The following is a 19,470-nucleotide window of genomic DNA, read 5'->3' on the forward strand; positions in this document are numbered from 1 at the left end:
GTGTTCCAACATATCTACGGAATCCAAACTGATCTTCCCCAAGGTCCGCATCTACCAGTTTTTCCACTTGTCTGTAAAGAATTCGCGTTAGTATTTTGCAGCTGTGACTTTTTAAACTGATAGTTCGGTAATTTTCACATCTGTCAGCACCTGCTCTCTTTGGGATTTGGAGTTATTATATTCTTCTTGAAGTCTGAGGGTATTTCGCCTGTCTCATACATCTTGCTCACCAGATGGTAGAGTTTTGTCAGGACTGGCTCTCCCAAGGCCGTCAGTAGCTCTAATGAAATGTTGTCTACTCCGGGGGCCTTGTTTCGTCTTAGGTCTTTCAGTGCTCCGTCAAACTCTTCACGCAGTATCTTATCTCCCATTTCGTCTTCATCTACATCCTCTTCCATTTCCATAATATTGTCCTCAAGTACATCGCCCTTGTATAAATCTTCTATATTCTCCTTCCAACTTTCCGCCTTCCCTTCTTTGCTTAGAACCGGGTTTCCTTCTGAGCTCTTGATATTCATACAAGTGGTTCTCTTCTCTACAAAGGTCTCTTTAATTACCTGTAGGCAGTATCTATCTTACCCCTAGTGAGATAAGCTTCTACATCCTTACATTTGTCCTCTAGCCATCACTGCTTAGTCATTTTGCACTTCCTGTCAATCTCATTTTTGAGACGTTTGTATTCCTTTGTGCCTGCTTCATTTACTGCATTTCATATTTTCTCTTTTCATCAATTAAATTCCATATTTCTTCTGTTACCCAAGGATTTCTAGCAGCCGTCGTCTTTTTACCTACTTTATCCTCTGCTGCCTTCACTACTTCACCCCTCAGAGCTATCCATTCTTCTTCTACTGTGTTTCTTTCCCCCATTCCTGTCAATTGTTCCCTTATGCTCTCCTTGAAACTCTGTACAACCTCTGGTTCTTTCAGCTTATCCAGATCCCATGTCCTTAAATTCCCACCTTTTTGCAGTTTCTTCAGTTTTAACCTACAGGTCATAACCAATAGATTGTGGTCAGAGTCCACATCTGCCCCTGGAAATGTCCTACAATTTAAAACCTGATTCCTAAATCTCTGTCTTACCATTATATAATCTATCTGATACCTTTTAGTATCTCCAGGGTTCTTCCATGTATACAACCTTCTTTTATGATTCTTGAATCAAGTGTTAGCTATGATCAAGTTATGCTTTGTGCAAAATTCTACCAAGCGGTTTCCTCTTTCATTTCTTAGCCCCAATCCATAATCACCTACTATGTTTCCTTCTCTCCCTTTTCCTACTGACGAATTCCAGTCACCCATGACTATTTTATTTTCTTCTCCCTTCACTACCTGAATAATTTCTTTTATCTCGTCATACATTTCATCAATTTCTTCATCATCTGCAGAGCTAGTTGGCATATAAACTTGTACTACTGTGGTAGGTGTGGGCTTCGTATCTATCTTGGCCACAATAATGCGTTCAGTATGCTGTTTGTAGTAGCTTACCCGCACTCCTATTTTTTAAATTCATTATTAAACCTACTCCTGCATTACCCCTATTTGATTTTGTATTTATAACCCTGTATTCACCTGACCAGAAGTCTTGTTCGTCCTGCCACCGAACTTCACTAATTCCCACTATATCTAACTTTAAGCTATCCATTTCCCTTTTTAAATTTTCTAACCTACCTGCCCGATTAAGGGATCTGACATTCCACGCTCCGATCCGTAGAACGCCAGTTTTCTTTCTCCTGATAACGACATCCTCCTGAGTAGTCCCCGCCCAGAGGAAGCCGCTTGGTAGAATTTTGCACAGAGCATAACTTAATCATAGCTAACACTTGGTTCAAGAATCATAAAAGAAGAATGAGATTTTCACTCTGCAGCGGAGTGTGCGCTGATATGAAACTTCCTGGCAGATTAAAACTGTGTGCCCGAGCGAGACTCGAACTCGGGACCTTTGCCTTTCGCGGGCAAGCGCTCTACCATCTGAGCTACCGAAGCACGACTCACGCCCGGTACTCACAGCTTTACTTCTGCCAGTATCCGTCTCCTACCTTCCAAACTTTACAGAAGCTCTCCTGCGAAACTTGCAGAACTAGCACTCCTGAAAGAAAGGATATTGCGGAGACATGGCTTAGCCACAGCCTGGGGGATGTTTCCAGAATGAGATTTTCACTCTGCAGCGGAGTGTGCGCTGATATGAAACTTCCTGGCAGATTAAAACTGTGTGCCCGACCGAGACTCGAACTCGGGACCTTCGCCTTTCGCGGGCAAGCGCTCTACCATCTGAGCTACCGAAGCACAGTTTTAATCTGCCAGGAAGTTTCATATCAGCGCACACTCCGCTGCAGAGTGAAAATCTCATTCTGGAAACATCCCCCAGGCTGTGGCTAAGCCATGTCTCCGCAATATCCTTTCTTTCAGGAGTGCTAGTTCTGCAAGTTTCGCAGGAGAGCTTCTGTAAAGTTTGGAAGGTAGGAGACGGATACTGGCAGAAGTAAAGCTGTGAGTACCGGGCGTGAGTCGTGCTTCGGTAGCTCAGATGGTAGAGCGCTTGCCCGCGAAAGGCAAAGGTCCCGAGTTCGAGTCTCGGTCGGGCACACAGTTTTAATCTGCCAGGAAGTTTCATATCAGCGCACACTCCGCTGCAGAGTGAAAATCTCATTCTGGAAACATCCCCCAGGCTGTGGCTAAGCCATGTCTCCGCAATATCCTTTCTTTCAGGAGTGCTAGTTCTGCAAGTTTCGCAGGAGAGCTTCTGTAAAGTTTGGAAGGTAGGAGACGGATACTGGCAGAAGTAAAGCTGTGAGTACCGGGCGTGAGTCGTGCTTCGGTAGCTCAGATGGTAGAGCGCTTGCCCGCGAAAGGCAAAGGTCCCGAGTTCGAGTCTCGGTCGGGCACACAGTTTTAATCTGCCAGGAAGTTTCATATCAGCGCACACTCCGCTGCAGAGTGAAAATCTCATTCTGGAAACATCCCCCAGGCTGTGGCTAAGCCATGTCTCCGCAATATCCTTTCTTTCAGGAGTGCTAGTTCTGCAAGTTTCGCAGGAGAGCTTCTGTAAAGTTTGGAAGGTAGGAGACGGATACTGGCAGAAGTAAAGCTGTGAGTACCGGGCGTGAGTCGTGCTTCGGTAGCTCAGATGGTAGAGCGCTTGCCCGCGAAAGGCAAAGGTCCCGAGTTCGAGTCTCGGTCGGGCACACAGTTTTAATCTGCCAGGAAGTTTCATATCAGCGCACACTCCGCTGCAGAGTGAAAATCTCATTCTGGAAACATCCCCCAGGCTGTGGCTAAGCCATGTCTCCGCAATATCCTTTCTTTCAGGAGTGCTAGTTCTGCAAGTTTCGCAGGAGAGCTTCTGTAAAGTTTGGAAGGTAGGAGACGGATACTGGCAGAAGTAAAGCTGTGAGTACCGGGCGTGAGTCGTGCTTCGGTAGCTCAGATGGTAGAGCGCTTGCCCGCGAAAGGCAAAGGTCCCGAGTTCGAGTCTCGGTCGGGCACACAGTTTTAATCTGCCAGGAAGTTTCATATCAGCGCACACTCCGCTGCAGAGTGAAAATCTCATTCTGGAAACATCCCCCAGGCTGTGGCTAAGCCATGTCTCCGCAATATCCTTTCTTTCAGGAGTGCTAGTTCTGCAAGTTTCGCAGGAGAGCTTCTGTAAAGTTTGGAAGGTAGGAGACGGATACTGGCAGAAGTAAAGCTGTGAGTACCGGGCGTGAGTCGTGCTTCGGTAGCTCAGATGGTAGAGCGCTTGCCCGCGAAAGGCAAAGGTCCCGAGTTCGAGTCTCGGTCGGGCACACAGTTTTAATCTGCCAGGAAGTTTCATATCAGCGCACACTCCGCTGCAGAGTGAAAATCTCATTCTGGAAACATCCCCCAGGCTGTGGCTAAGCCATGTCTCCGCAATATCCTTTCTTTCAGGAGTGCTAGTTCTGCAAGTTTCGCAGGAGAGCTTCTGTAAAGTTTGGAAGGTAGGAGACGGATACTGGCAGAAGTAAAGCTGTGAGTACCGGGCGTGAGTCGTGCTTCGGTAGCTCAGATGGTAGAGCGCTTGCCCGCGAAAGGCAAAGGTCCCGAGTTCGAGTCTCGGTCGGGCACACAGTTTTAATCTGCCAGGAAGTTTCATATCAGCGCACACTCCGCTGCAGAGTGAAAATCTCATTCTGGAAACATCCCCCAGGCTGTGGCTAAGCCATGTCTCCGCAATATCCTTTCTTTCAGGAGTGCTAGTTCTGCAAGTTTCGCAGGAGAGCTTCTGTAAAGTTTGGAAGGTAGGAGACGGATACTGGCAGAAGTAAAGCTGTGAGTACCGGGCGTGAGTCGTGCTTCGGTAGCTCAGATGGTAGAGCGCTTGCCCGCGAAAGGCAAAGGTCCCGAGTTCGAGTCTCGGTCGGGCACACAGTTTTAATCTGCCAGGAAGTTTCATATCAGCGCACACTCCGCTGCAGAGTGAAAATCTCATTCTGGAAACATCCCCCAGGCTGTGGCTAAGCCATGTCTCCGCAATATCCTTTCTTTCAGGAGTGCTAGTTCTGCAAGTTTCGCAGGAGAGCTTCTGTAAAGTTTGGAAGGTAGGAGACGGATACTGGCAGAAGTAAAGCTGTGAGTACCGGGCGTGAGTCGTGCTTCGGTAGCTCAGATGGTAGAGCGCTTGCCCGCGAAAGGCAAAGGTCCCGAGTTCGAGTCTCGGTCGGGCACACAGTTTTAATCTGCCAGGAAGTTTCATATCAGCGCACACTCCGCTGCAGAGTGAAAATCTCATTCTGGAAACATCCCCCAGGCTGTGGCTAAGCCATGTCTCCGCAATATCCTTTCTTTCAGGAGTGCTAGTTCTGCAAGTTTCGCAGGAGAGCTTCTGTAAAGTTTGGAAGGTAGGAGACGGATACTGGCAGAAGTAAAGCTGTGAGTACCGGGCGTGAGTCGTGCTTCGGTAGCTCAGATGGTAGAGCGCTTGCCCGCGAAAGGCAAAGGTCCCGAGTTCGAGTCTCGGTCGGGCACACAGTTTTAATCTGCCAGGAAGTTTCATATCAGCGCACACTCCGCTGCAGAGTGAAAATCTCATTCTGGAAACATCCCCCAGGCTGTGGCTAAGCCATGTCTCCGCAATATCCTTTCTTTCAGGAGTGCTAGTTCTGCAAGTTTCGCAGGAGAGCTTCTGTAAAGTTTGGAAGGTAGGAGACGGATACTGGCAGAAGTAAAGCTGTGAGTACCGGGCGTGAGTCGTGCTTCGGTAGCTCAGATGGTAGAGCGCTTGCCCGCGAAAGGCAAAGGTCCCGAGTTCGAGTCTCGGTCGGGCACACAGTTTTAATCTGCCAGGAAGTTTCATATCAGCGCACACTCCGCTGCAGAGTGAAAATCTCATTCTGGAAACATCCCCCAGGCTGTGGCTAAGCCATGTCTCCGCAATATCCTTTCTTTCAGGAGTGCTAGTTCTGCAAGTTTCGCAGGAGAGCTTCTGTAAAGTTTGGAAGGTAGGAGACGGATACTGGCAGAAGTAAAGCTGTGAGTACCGGGCGTGAGTCGTGCTTCGGTAGCTCAGATGGTAGAGCGCTTGCCCGCGAAAGGCAAAGGTCCCGAGTTCGAGTCTCGGTCGGGCACACAGTTTTAATCTGCCAGGAAGTTTCATATCAGCGCACACTCCGCTGCAGAGTGAAAATCTCATTCTGGAAACATCCCCCAGGCTGTGGCTAAGCCATGTCTCCGCAATATCCTTTCTTTCAGGAGTGCTAGTTCTGCAAGTTTCGCAGGAGAGCTTCTGTAAAGTTTGGAAGGTAGGAGACGGATACTGGCAGAAGTAAAGCTGTGAGTACCGGGCGTGAGTCGTGCTTCGATAGCTCAGATGGTAGAGCGCTTGCCCGCGAAAGGCAAAGGTCCCGAGTTCGAGTCTCGGTCGGGCACACAGTTTTAATCTGCCAGGAAGTTTCATCATAAAAGAAGGTTGTATACATGGAAGAATCCTCGAGATACTAAAAGGTATCACGTTTATGTTTTAGTCACCAAATTTGTCTGACCTGAATCGAATGGCACACCTGGAACTGTACCGGGCGTCAGCTCAACACCCGCAAACAGCCAACTCGTAATTTAACGGAATACAGCGATCTGTGCTTAGAAATTAGATGCCTCGGGAAACTCAGCAAGGCCACGTCGCATCCAACCCACAGAGTCGCTACTGTTCAAAATGGTTCAAATGGCTCTGAGCACTATGGGACTTAACTTCTGAGGTCATCAGTCCCCTAGAACTTAGAACTACTTAAACCTAACTAACCTAAGGACATCACACACATCCATGCCCGAGGCAGGATTCGAACCTGCCACCGTAGCGGCCGTGTGGTTCCAGACTGTAGCACCTAGAACCGCTCGACCACCCTGGCCGGCCAGTCGTTACTGTACTGGATTCCCTAGGTGGAGCAACGCGCTGATCAGCACTTGCTGATAAATAATGTTTTGGGTTGGCAGTATGATAAAAGCCTTGGGACACCTCTTAGTATTGTGACGGACGCACTTTTAACCGGCATAGTACAGTAGCTCAACGTGGTATGGACTCAATAAGTCGTTAGAAGCCCCTGTAGGAACACTGAACCATGCTCCCTCTACAGCTGTCCATAATTGCTAAAGTGTAACAGGTGGAGGTTCTCAGGCACGAACTTACCTCTTGATTATGCCCCATGGATGTTCGATGGGATTCATGTCAGGCAATCTGGATGGCCAAACCATTTACTAGAATTGCCCTGAATGTTCTTCATACCAATCGTGAAGAACTGTGGTTCAGTGACATTGTTCATTGTCACCCATAAAAATTTCATTGTTGATGGGAACATGAATCCCATGAATGGCTGCAGGATGGTCTCCAAGTAGCCAAACAGAGCACAGGATGCTGTCCATTTCACTAGACACAGACCATACCATTGTGAAGCCACCAGCAGCTTACACAGTGCCTTGTTGACAACTTGGGTCGACTGGTTCCTGTGAACTGCACCACAGTCTGAAACGTCCAAAAATGGTTCAAATGGCTCTGAGCACTATGGAACTTAACTGCTGAGGACATTAGTCCCCTAGAAAACCTAACTAACCTAAGGATTTCACACACCTCCATGCCCGAGGCAGGATTCGAACCTGCGACCGTAGCGATTTTGCGGTTCCAGACTGTAGCGCCTAGAACCGCAGGCCACCCCGGCCAGCTGTAACATCCCCTTAGAAAAATTTATGAATGACTGTGCTGATAAACCTCTTACATTATTTGATTTTCAAACAGTTGAGCAGAACTGAATGTACTCAGACAGTTCGCTCTTTGCCTATTCTGATCAACACTAAACTGACGCACAATATTTTTAGCGCAACGCAGTCTGACTTTCAAAAATCCCTACAAAAGAATGGCCCTGACTAACAATAAACTATACCTTACATGAATCACTTACCTCACAAAAACCTTCGTTGCTCGAACTACTGCAATACAGCGGGCGCCAATATTGCCAGCTAAATAAAAGATTCTAACTACTGAAGGCACTAACTACTGATATGCATAGTTAGCAAATGAGAGATTTTGATAGAGAACAAACAATGTATTTACCTTAAGAATGTCCCAAAGTCATCATATATATATAAAATCAGTTCATGACATCCTGTCTTACAACTTTACTCTCTCTCATGGACACACGTCCAGATCATCCGCTCTCAAAATTCTGCCATTTCTCTCTCCACATCCACCACTGCTGACAGCTCACCTCCAACTGCGCAACGCTATACGCTGTTCAGATCCAACTGCCCAACACTACAATAGAGAATATTTCAACAACGCCAACCAGCCACAGACTGCGCACAGCACAGCCAGTGATTTTCAGACAAAGCGCTAGGTCACGTTACCAACATAAAAACCTAAACAGCCTACTTACAAGTCCAACCCTGCTATCAGCCATTACCATCGGAACTCGCAACTCATCTGATCAGGCCACGATTTTCCAGTCGTCTAGGGTCCAACCGATACGGTCAACAGCCCCAAGATAGGAAATGCAGGCGATGTTGTCTGCTGCCATACCTCATTAATGCCAAATTCCGCCGCACTGTCCTAACGGATACGTTCATCGTACATCCTACAGTGAATTGCTGCGGTTATTTCACCCAGTGTTGCTTGTCTGTCGCCACTAACAGTTCTACTCAAACGCCGCTGCTCTGAAGGCCGTCAGCCCTGCGTTGTCCGTGGTGAGAGGTAATGCCTGAAATTTGGTATTCTCGGCACACTCTTGACACTGTGGATCTCGGAATATTGAAGTCCGCAACGATTTCCAAAAAGGAACGTCCTGAGCGATTAAAGTACTCAGTAGTAAAGCCGCTTTATAAAAAGGGAGAAAGGGATAATGTAGATAATTTTAGACCTATTTCTATGCCATCAGTGTTTGCAAAAGTTATCGAAAAGGCTGTGTATGTAAGGTTAATTGCTCACTTTATATCACACGATTTGCTATCAAATGTACAGTTCGGCTTTAGAAGTCGTTTGACAACTGAAAATACTATATTCTCTTTTCTCTGTGAGGTATTGGATGGGATAAACAAAAAGTTTCGAACGCTTGGCGTATTTTTTGATTTAACAAAGGCATTTGACTGTGTTGATCTCACAATATTGCTGCAGAAGTCGGACCATTAGGAATAAGGGGAGTAGCTCACAATTGGTTCACCTCTTACTTCAGCAACAGGCAGCAAAAGGTCATTATTCACAATGTTGATAACGGCTGTGGTGTGGGATCTGAGTGGGGTACTGTCAAGTGGGGGATGCCCCAGGGATCAATGTTGGGGCCGCTCTTGTTCCTTATTTATATAAATGATATGTCGTCTAGTATTATGGGTAACTCTAAAATATTTCTGTTTGTTGATGACACTAGCATGGTAGTAAAGGATGTTGTATGCAACATTGACCTCAGTTCATGGCTTGTAGAAACTAAACTAACGTTAATTCACAGTTCAAATTCCTAGGTGTTCATAAAGATAGTAAGCTGTCGTGGAAAGCCCACGTTCTTAATACTGCCATTTTCACTATTCGAACGGTATCGAAAGTGAGTGATACTTCGACTTTGCTTATTTCTATTCACTTATGTCGTATGGTATTATGTTTTGGGTAACTCTTCTCATTCTAGAAGGATAATTTTGGCTCAGAAACGGGTGGTTCGGGCAATAAGTGGTGTGAGTTCACGAACCTCTTGTCGACCTCTGTTCACGAGTCTGGGTATTTTGACATTGGCCTCTCAATATGTATATTCCTTATTGTCGTTTCTTGTTGCTAATATTAGTTTATTTCCAACAATAAGCAGCTTTCACTATGTTAATACTCGACAGAAATCAAACCTCCATTTGGATCGGACTTCCTTAACTCTTGTGCAAAAAGGTGTGCAGTATACTGCTGCATCCATTTTAAATAAGCTACCACTCGAATTCAAAAAATCTTAGCAGTAATCCACGCGCTTTCAAATCGAAACTGAAGAGTTTCCTCATGGGTCACTCCTTTTATTCTGTCGAGGAGTTCCTTGAAAACTTAAGCTGATTCTCATTGTATTGCTGATAGCGTTTGCTTAAACTTATGGACTGATTTTCTTTCAGGTTCATGAACATTTACATTTATCTAGTATTACTTTTATGTTGTAAGTTCATGCACTGACACGTTGCATGACCATGGAGATTTGCTCCTCAATTTGGTCCTACGGAACTTGATATGTAAATAAATAAATAAATAAATAAATAAAAATCTATCTCCAACTACCGTTCCGCGTTCAAAGTCTGTTAATCCCCGTTGTGCGGCCGTAATAAAGTCGGAAACATTTTCACACGTATCACCTCAGCACAAATGACAGCTCTGCTAATGCACTATCCTTTTATACCTTGTGCACGCGATGCTACTGCCACCTGCATATGTGCGCCCCAAGACTTCTGTAACCTCAGTGTATATGTCCCTCTTCCTTTTGAAGTAAAGACGAGACATGTCACCTCGAGAGGAGCGATTGCAGTGTAACGGGTCTGTGCTGGTTGCCGCAGCCGCACCTGGTGGAGTACTTCGTGCCGCGCAGCGTCAGCGAGTTCAACCTGGCGGGTGTGGTGCCGCCGCCGCCGCAGCACGCAGCCGCCCTCGCCGCCCCCGCGACGCCCACGCCCGCACCACGGCCCTCCTCCGCCGCCTCCGTGCTGCGCGGCTCGTCGACGTCTGCGTCGCGCGGCTGCGAGGCGCGCTCGCGCGAGAAGATGGTGACATTCGAAGACGACCCCACCGTCACGCCGGCGCGCAAGGCGCTCGCCCTGGAGGACGTCTTCATGTGACGCCGCCGGCCCACGTTCGGCGCGGTCCTGCGCAGGCGCATCCTCTGATTCCAGCAGGTGTGGACTCCCTCTCCCACCTTAACAGTGCTCTGCCTGGCTGCCGATAGTGGTAACAATACCTTACCGTTGTTGTAGTCTTCAGTCCGAAGACTGGTATCATCGGCTCCTTAGCGAGCCTCTTCTGTGCAAGCCTCTTCATTTCTGCGTAACTGCTGCAAGCTGCATCCATTTGTTTATTTATTTAACCTCATGTGACTAGGGCCATCAGCCCCTCTCTTACATAGGACCACAGTTTCACATGTACAGTATTTTTTGACGTCATACTTTCCTAAGAAATAAATACTACTGGCCATTAAAATTGCTACACTACGAAGATGAAGTGCTACAGACGTGAAATTTAACCGACAGGAAGAAGATGCTGTGATATCCAAATGATTAACTTTTCAGAGCATTCGCACATGGTTGGCTCCGGTGGCGACACCTACAACATGAGAAAAGTTTCATACACAAACAGCAGTTGACCGGCGTCGCCACGTGAAACGTTATTGTGGTGCCTCGTGTAAGGAGGAGAAATGCGTATCATCACGTTTCCGACTTTGATAAAGGTCGGAATGTAGCCTATCGCAATTGCGGTTTATCGTATCGCGACATTTCTGTCCCCGTTCGTCAGGATCCAATCACTGTTAGCAGAATACGGAACCGGTGGGTTCAGGAGGATAATACGGAACGCCGTGCTGGATCCCAACGACCTCGTATCACTAGCAGTCGAGATGACAGACATCTTATCCGCAAGACTGTAACGGATCGTGCAGCCACATCGCGATCCCTGAGTCAATAGATGGGGACGTTAGCAAGACAACAACCATCTGCACGAACAGTTCGACGACGTTTGCAGCAGCATGGACTATCAGCTCGGAGACCATGGCTGCGGTTACCTTGACGCTGCATCACAGACATGAGCGCCTGCGATGGTGTACTCAACGACGAACCTGGGCGCACGAATGGCAAAACGTCATTTTTTCGGATGAATACAGGTTCTGTTTACAGCATCATGATGGTCGAATCCGTGTTTGGCGACATCGCGGTGAACGCACATTGGAAGCGTGTATTCGTCATCGCCATACTGGCGTATCACCCGGCGTGATGGTATGGGGTGCCATTGGTTACGCGTCTCGGTCACCTCTTGTTCGCATTGACGGCACTTTGAACAGTGAACGTTACATTTCAGATGTTTACGACCCGTGGCTCTACCCTTCATTTGAACGCTGCGAAATCCTACATTTCAGCAGGATATTGCACGACCGCATGTGGCAGGTCCTGTACGGGTATTTCTGGATACAGAAAATGTTCAACTGCGGCCTGGCCAGCACATTCTCCAGATCTCTCACCAACTGAAAACGTCGGATCAATGGTGGCCGAGCAACTGGCTCGTTACAATACGCTAGTCACTACTCTTGATGAACTGTACTATCGTGTTCAAGCTGCATGGGCAGCTGTACCTGTAAACGCCATCCAAGCTCTGTTTGACTCAATGCCCAGGCGTATCAAGGCCATTATTACGGCCAGAGGTGGTTGTTCTGGGAACTGATTCTTCAGGATCTATGCACCCAAATTGCGTGAAAATGTAATTACATGTCAGTTCTATTATAACGCATTTGTCCAATGAATACCCGTTTATCATCTGCATTTCTTCTTGGACTAGCTATTTTAATGGCCTGTAGTGTAAGATCCTTAGGGAACTAAAATAGTAATCGGTGGAGGGAAGGCGACGTTTCTTTCGGTGAACACTATTGAGAATATTTCGTCGACTTGCATCTGAAGCTGGCTGCCGCACTATTCTACTGCCGCCAACACACTGAGGTGACAAAAGTCATGGGACGCCTCCTAATATCATGTCGGACTTCCTTTTTCCCTGCACAGTACAACAGCTCGACGTGTAATGGACTCAAAAAGTCGTTCAAAGTCCCCTGCTGAAATATGGAGCCACTCTGCTTCTATAGCCGTCTATAACTGAGAACGCGTTGCTCGTGCAGCATTTTCTACATGCACTAAACTCTCGATTACGTTCTATAAATGTTTGATGAGATTCATGTCGAGTGACCTGGGTGGCCAAATCACTCGTTCAAATTTTCCAGTATGTTCTTCAAACCAGTCATGAACTATGATGGCCTTGACGTGGTACATTAACATCCATAAAAATGATGTCCATAGATGGCTGCACATGGTCTCCAACTAGCCAAACATAATCATTTCCACTCAATGATAGGTTCAATTGAACCAAAGGACCTAGTACTTTCCATTTAAACGCAGCCCACACCATTATATAGCTCCACCAATTTGCACAACGCAACTTGTGTCCATGGCTTTGTAGGGTCTGTGCCACACTCGAACCCTACCATCAGCTCTTACCTGCTGAAATTGGGACTCATCTGACCAGGGCAAGATTTTCCAGTTGTCTCGGGGCAACCGTTATGGTCACGAACTCAGGAGAGTCGTTGCAGGAAATATGGCGCTGTTAGAAAAGACACTCACGTCGGTCGTCTGCTGCCGTAGTCCATTATGGCTAAATCTCGCCACACTGCCCTAACGGCTACATCCGTCGTACGTCCCGCATTGATTCCTGCGGTTATTTCACGCAGTGTTGCTCGTGTGTTAGCACTGACAACTCTACGCAACTGCCGCTGCTCTCGTCGTTAAGTGAAGGCCGTCGGTCATTGTGCGGTCCGTGGTGAGAGATAATGCCTGAAATTTGGCATTCTCAGCACGCTCCTCACACTGTGGATCTCGGAATGTTGAATTCTCTAACGATTTCCGAACTGAATGCCCCATGCGTCTTGCTACAACTGAAACGTCCCCTTAGAAAAATTATACACGACTGTGCTTAAACTGACACACAATATTTTTAGCGCAACCCAATCTGACTTTCAAAACTCCCTACAAAAGGATGGCCCTGACTAACATTAAACTATACGTTTCACAAATCACTTACCTCACAAAAATCTTCGTTACTCAAGCTACTGCAATACAGCGAGCGCCACTACTGCCAGCTAAATAAATGATTCAAACTACTGAAGGCACTAACTACTGATAGGCATAGTTAGCAAATGAAAGATTTTAATAGAGAACAAACAATGTATTTACCTCACTAGTCATAATATTTATAGCAGTTCATGACACCAATTCTTACAAATTTCAAAACTCCGCCATCTCTCTCCCCACGTCCACCACTGCTGGCGGCTCACCTCCAACTGCGCAACGCTACGCGCTGTTAGCATCCAGCTGCCGCTGCCCAACACTACAATGGCAGAGAACAATGCAAACCAGCCACAGACTGCACACAGCACAGCCAGTGATTTTTCATACAGAGCGCTACGTGGCGTTACCAATAAGAAAACGTAAACAGCCTACTTACATAGCCCCCATGCTCCCCACAAAAAAAAAATTAAAAATTGTTTTGGGCAGTGGCCAATACAGATTTGAATTTTTTTTCATAATTAAGATTAGAATAGCAAAGAAATCAAATGCACACACTTATTGATACAATGTTGGGCAAAAGCTAAAATTTTCTCACAGTCCATAAAGACAGTCCTGATCGAACATCACAGTAAAATAGCAGTGTTTTTCTCAAAGTCTGACCAATGAAAGAAATTGTACTTAGAAGTAGTGAATTTCTAAGCAGTCTTGAAGAAGTAGTGTTGTCCTTCCAACGGAAAGACAGTGCTCACTCTTGACATGCAGACAGGTAATGGGCCACAACAGAGCAAACCCACAGTAGAGTCAGTCGAAGTTGAAGACTATTGGTAGGTAGGTCATCACAATGCAGACCCACTGTAGTCCTAGTAGAGATTATGGTATTGGTGGGCCACCAGAGGTGCAGACCCACTGCAGTCCTTGTAGAAATAATGGTATTGGTGGGTCATCAAAGGTGTAGACCCACTGTAGTCCTTGTAGAGATGTCCAGCAGCCATCTGTTTGACTGTGCAGGCGCACAATCACCATTGAAGAGTCTTGCGGATAATATAGCAAGTCCATAAACCACCATTTGTCCACTTGCAAAGAATTTGTTTGAAATGTCCTTAGAACCAGCAATGCTGTTGTCCAGTCCCTTGCTGAATTATTAACACACATGCAAACACTATCAGTCCCAACTTCTCACATATTGTCCATATACTATGACCAACAGAAACGTGTGCAGTGAAATGTAATTTACAAGTTATTTAATTTGATGAACTGGTGTCAATTACAATTTTATAACATAATAATACAATAACAAAGGTACAAAATACATCATTAAAGAACATAACAATACAGATAACATTAGCAGTAGTACAGGCGTTACAAAAGAATCGAAATAGCAAATACATCAGTGTTAAAAAAATTACGACATAAGTACATACATAAAAGATCAGAATAACTTTTGAAACCTCAACTTCACAGATGAGCATTAGAAAGAAACAGAATAAATAATGTGTAAACATCTTTACGAAGGAAATAACATGTTATTAAAGCAAATTATATTTGAGGATAACAGTATTCCTTATCATAGTGAATGTAGCTTAGTATTAGAACAGAAAAAATTCTATGAAACAGTACACAGAGACAGGAAGAAAACAAATACACAAGGGTACACAAACACATAGTGGGATAACACAAAGAAAGGACAGGGTTTGTTTTACTGCAGTATTTTGCAAACAAAACTTTCTTTACTTCTCGGAGATCTCCCTTCATTCTTCATTATTTCCAAAAAGTCATATCGAAGCCTGCTTTCTGTATTATGCTCACATCCTCTTTCAAAAATAGTTTTTCTCCACTATACACTACTTTTTTGGCCAAACCATTTTCTTATAGCTTCTCAATGCATTTCTTCCAATTCATCATAGTTATTTTCTTATATAGTCTACCCTCTCTTAAGCTAACTTAAAATCTACTGAGCTCAGATGCTAAACTAAGGGACGAGGCAATGCAGCAGCACAAAACAATTAATACAAAGAGCAATGAAAAAATGGCGCAGGTAAGCAAAGCAAGCAGCAATAAATGTAATAACTTATATCTAAACATGACAAACCCACAAGCAGAAAAAATAGTACACTGAAGACAACAACGCAGATAAGGGAAATGTATATTCACATCTTAATGTCTATGTAATTAAAATAGTGCACCACTACTTATTCAATGAAATAAATTACCAAGTACTTGAAAAGAAAATTATGTATGCAGTTCCTGTGAAGGGCAATGTCTTTTTGTGGTCCCTCATTTTTTTGGAAGTATATCACGAAGTTATTCTTTACTGGGTCTTAATAGTCAAAATATATATGGTAGTTCATGACATCCAGTCTTACAAATTACAAAACTCCGCCATTTCTCTCCTCACATCCACCACTGCTGGCGGCTCGACTCCAACTGCGCAACGCTACGCGCTGTTAGCATCCAGCTGCCGCTGCCCAACACTACAATGGCAGACAACAATGCAAACCAGCCACAGACTGCACACAGCACAGCCAGTGATTTTTCATACAGAGCGCTACGTGGCGTTACCAATAAGAAAACGTAAACAGCCTACTTACACAACTACCGTTCCGCGCTCAAAATCTGTTGATTACCGTCGTGCGGCCATAATTACATCGGGAACCTCTTCATATGAATCACCTGAATAAAAATCACAGCAGTGCCAATGCCCTGACCTTTTTATACCTTGCGCGTGCGATATTACTGCCATCTGTATATGTGCGTATCGCTGTCCCATGACTTTAATCATCTCAGTGTACAAATCGCGTAAGAATAACGGAGATATACTACCAGACGTTAGAGCTCATATGGCGGCATATACACTCATGCTCATACATTAAGGATAATTGCGGAATGTGGTTCCACACAACGTGGTACTACACAAAACTGGCGCTAATAGCATAGGCACATAGGGGACACACACACGACGCAGATCTGTAAGTCCACGGTATTTGTGATAAGTTGTGAAAACCGTCCCGGAACACATGTGCTACAAAACACCACTGTTCCCTGCGCATGTACCCCGACATTAATATGGGATGTGATCACCATGCACACATACATAGGCCGCACAACGGGTTGGCATACACTAGATCAGATGGTCGAGCAGCAGCTGTGGTATAGCCCCCCAGTCTTGTACCGTACCTGTTGGAGCTCCTGAAGTGTCGTAGGGGATTGAAGACGTGCAGCAATACGTCGACCGAGAGCATCCCAAACGTGGTGGATGGGGTTTAGGTCTAGAGAACAGGCAGACCATTCCATTCGCCCGATATCTCCTGTTTCAAGGTACTCCTCCATGATGGCATCTCGGTGGGGCCGTGCGTTATCATCCATCAGGAGGATGGTGGGACCCACTGCACCCCTGAAAAGATGGACATACTGGTGCAAAATGACGCCCCGATACACTTGACCTCTTACAGTTCCTCTGTCAAAGACATGCAGGGGTATACGTGCACCAATGATAATCCCACCCCACGCCATCAAACCACGGCCTCCATACAGGTCCCTTTCAAGGATATTAAGGAGTTGGTATTTGGTTTCTGGTTCACGCCACATGAAAACCCGGCAAGAATCACTGTTCTCACTATACCAGGACTTGTCTGTGAACATAACCTGGGAGCACTGTTCCAATGACCATGTACATTGTACTGTATTCTTGACAGCAGGCTTTACGGGCTCTCCTGTGAGCAGGGGTCAGTGGAATGCACCTTGCAGGTCTCCAGGCGAATAAACCATGTCGTCTGTAGACTGTGTGTCTGCAGACAAGTGTTCCAGTGGCTGCAGTAAGGTCCCGAGCAAGGCTCCTTGCAGTACTCTGTGGCCGTCTGCGGGCGCTGTTGGTGAGATATCAGTCTTCTGGTGGTGTTGTACACTGTAGACGTCCCGTACTATAGCGTCTGGACACGTTTCCTGTCTGCTGTAATCGTTGGCATAATCTTGAGATCACACGTTGTGGCACATGGTGGGCCCGTGCTACGACCTGCTGTGTTTGACCACCCTCCAGTCGCCCTAGTATTCTACCTCTCGTAACGTTATCAGTATGTGTTCTTGGAGCCATTTTCAACACACAGTCAGCATTAGCACGCCTGAAAACGTCTGCACACTTACTCACTGCACCGTATTCTGACATGCACCAACACACCTCTGCATATGTGGACTGCTGACAGCGCAACTGTGAGACGACCGCAGGTCAAATGCACCGAGGTGATTTAAACCCGAAAACTGCCCACCAGAGCGTTGTTTCACCATGTATCAGCATTATCCTTAATTTATGAGTATGGTAGTAAATAGGTGTTTTCCTTTGCTCTGTTTGCCAGTGGTAAGTTCCTATGGGACCAAACTGCTGAGGTCATCAGTCCCTAGGCTTACGCCCAGTTAATCTAACTTAAACTAACTTATGCAAAGGACAACTCACACACCTAATCCCGAGGGAGGACTCGAACCTCCGACGGGGGAAGCCGAGCGAACTGTAGCAAGACCCCCCCCCCCCCCCCCCCTCCCAAGACCGTGTGGCTACCCCGTGCGTACCCTCCGTCGCGCACGGTATATGGTGGTTTGTGGAGTACATGTGTAGAAATAGATGTAGATGTCTTTCCTGTCGCCTGTCTGTTACCCCCGGGGACGGAATGTGTGTACCCGAATTGGATACTTATAGTGCTATTCATATGCATAAACGCAAAAGTTTTTCTAAATGTTTGCGAATCATGTAACTGAGGCGAGACTTGGTAACCGACCTAGTCGGAATTGGGAAACCGCATTAAAACCACCTTCTGGCAGTCTGTGCTGGCACACCGATCCTCGTCATCAATCCACTAGGTGGGTCTTATATAGAGCCAGCGCACCTCTACATCCCGAAAGTCGGGCTTTAAACACTCATAACTATCCACATGGGTAATAGTCTGTATTCTGCTTTAGCACCATAGTTCAGAGCGTATGTTCTCCACTTGCCACAAATGTTTGTTGTCCGTATTTCACTTCTGTAGAAGGCTACGCTCTAGGTAAATACCTTCAGAAAACGCTTATTAAGACATAAATTATTTACATCAAATGTTAATAGACCTCTCGTTTACATAAATGCATTACTTGATATGGCCAGCCTGCTTTTTATTGGGATCTTGGATTAATTCTCACTGTTGACGAAATGGGGTTGTAGTTCCACTAATACAGCGTAGCGGACAGCAATACGAAACCTGTTTAACACTATAAACATTTGGTTTTTACCTCTAAGTCTGAGTTTAGAGTAGTGTGAAAAGAACATACGCGTATAATGCCTCGAGCATATCGGGTTTGGTACGTACAAAACAATATTAGTGGTAAGTGTTACTCATCTGCTTTCATGTCAAGAAATCTGCAGCGGAAAGACATTATTTCTAGTGGAAACGTATGAGCAACTTGTTCTGTCGGAAATACCATGCAGATATTGGTTTTGATTATTCAAAGACAACGACACTAAGATGAGAGACAAAGTGCCTCTTGGTCGGCGTGGTGTACCATGAACTGTTGCAGCCGGCTCACGCAGTAAATGCTGAACGCTATGTAGCACAATTACCCAGTTTGAATTGCGCACTTAATGACAAACACCTGCAATGTTCTCACGGACATGAAAAAGTCATTTTCTTTCAAACCAGTGCCAAACCAAATGTTGAAAATTGACAGAAGGAAACTTTGATGGGACTCTGGTGGCGTGGTCCTACCCATCCGCCATATTGACCAAACAAAAAAACAAAAACAAAAAAATGGTTCAAATGGCTCTGAGCACTATGGGACTTATCAGCTGAGGTCATCAGTCCCCTAGAACTACTTAAACCTAACTAACCTAAGGACATCACACACATCCATGCCGCAGGCAGGATTCGAACCTGCGACCGTAGCGGTCGCGCGATTCCAGACTGAAGCGCCTAGAACCGCACGGCCACAGCGGCCGGCTATTCACCAAACACCACCCCTCCCAATTACCATTTGCTTCAGTCCATGCAGCATGGTCTTTCTGAACAAAATTTCACACCTTTTTAACGATCTTGAAAACTGTCTCCAAGACAAGATCACCTTAAAACCGTAAAGTGGGAAAAGGTTGCAGCTGCCGAAGGACACTACTTTTATTAAATTATCATATACCATTCTTTTATAATAAACAAGTGTTTTTGACAATAAACCGCGAAATTTAGTCCAAGTATAAAATACATT

The 19,470-nt window shown here is 45.8% G+C and overlaps 1 protein-coding gene across 1 annotated transcript in view; it reads left to right on the plus strand.

Annotated features, from left to right (window-relative positions):
- LOC126267939 (uncharacterized) overlaps positions 1-19,470 on the plus strand; it is an 892,931-nt gene that overhangs the window by 866,776 nt on the left and 6,685 nt on the right. Inside the window, exon 9 of the mRNA XM_049973250.1 lies at positions 10,003-10,338. Coding sequence (XP_049829207.1) covers positions 10,003-10,281 — 279 coding nt within the window. The 3' untranslated portion in view covers positions 10,282-10,338. The remainder of the gene's footprint in view (positions 1-10,002; positions 10,339-19,470) is intronic.

The sequence above is a fragment of the Schistocerca gregaria genome, chromosome 4, assembly GCF_023897955.1.
Source record: "Schistocerca gregaria isolate iqSchGreg1 chromosome 4, iqSchGreg1.2, whole genome shotgun sequence".
In the NCBI taxonomy this organism is placed as follows: Eukaryota; Metazoa; Arthropoda; class Insecta; order Orthoptera; family Acrididae; genus Schistocerca; species Schistocerca gregaria.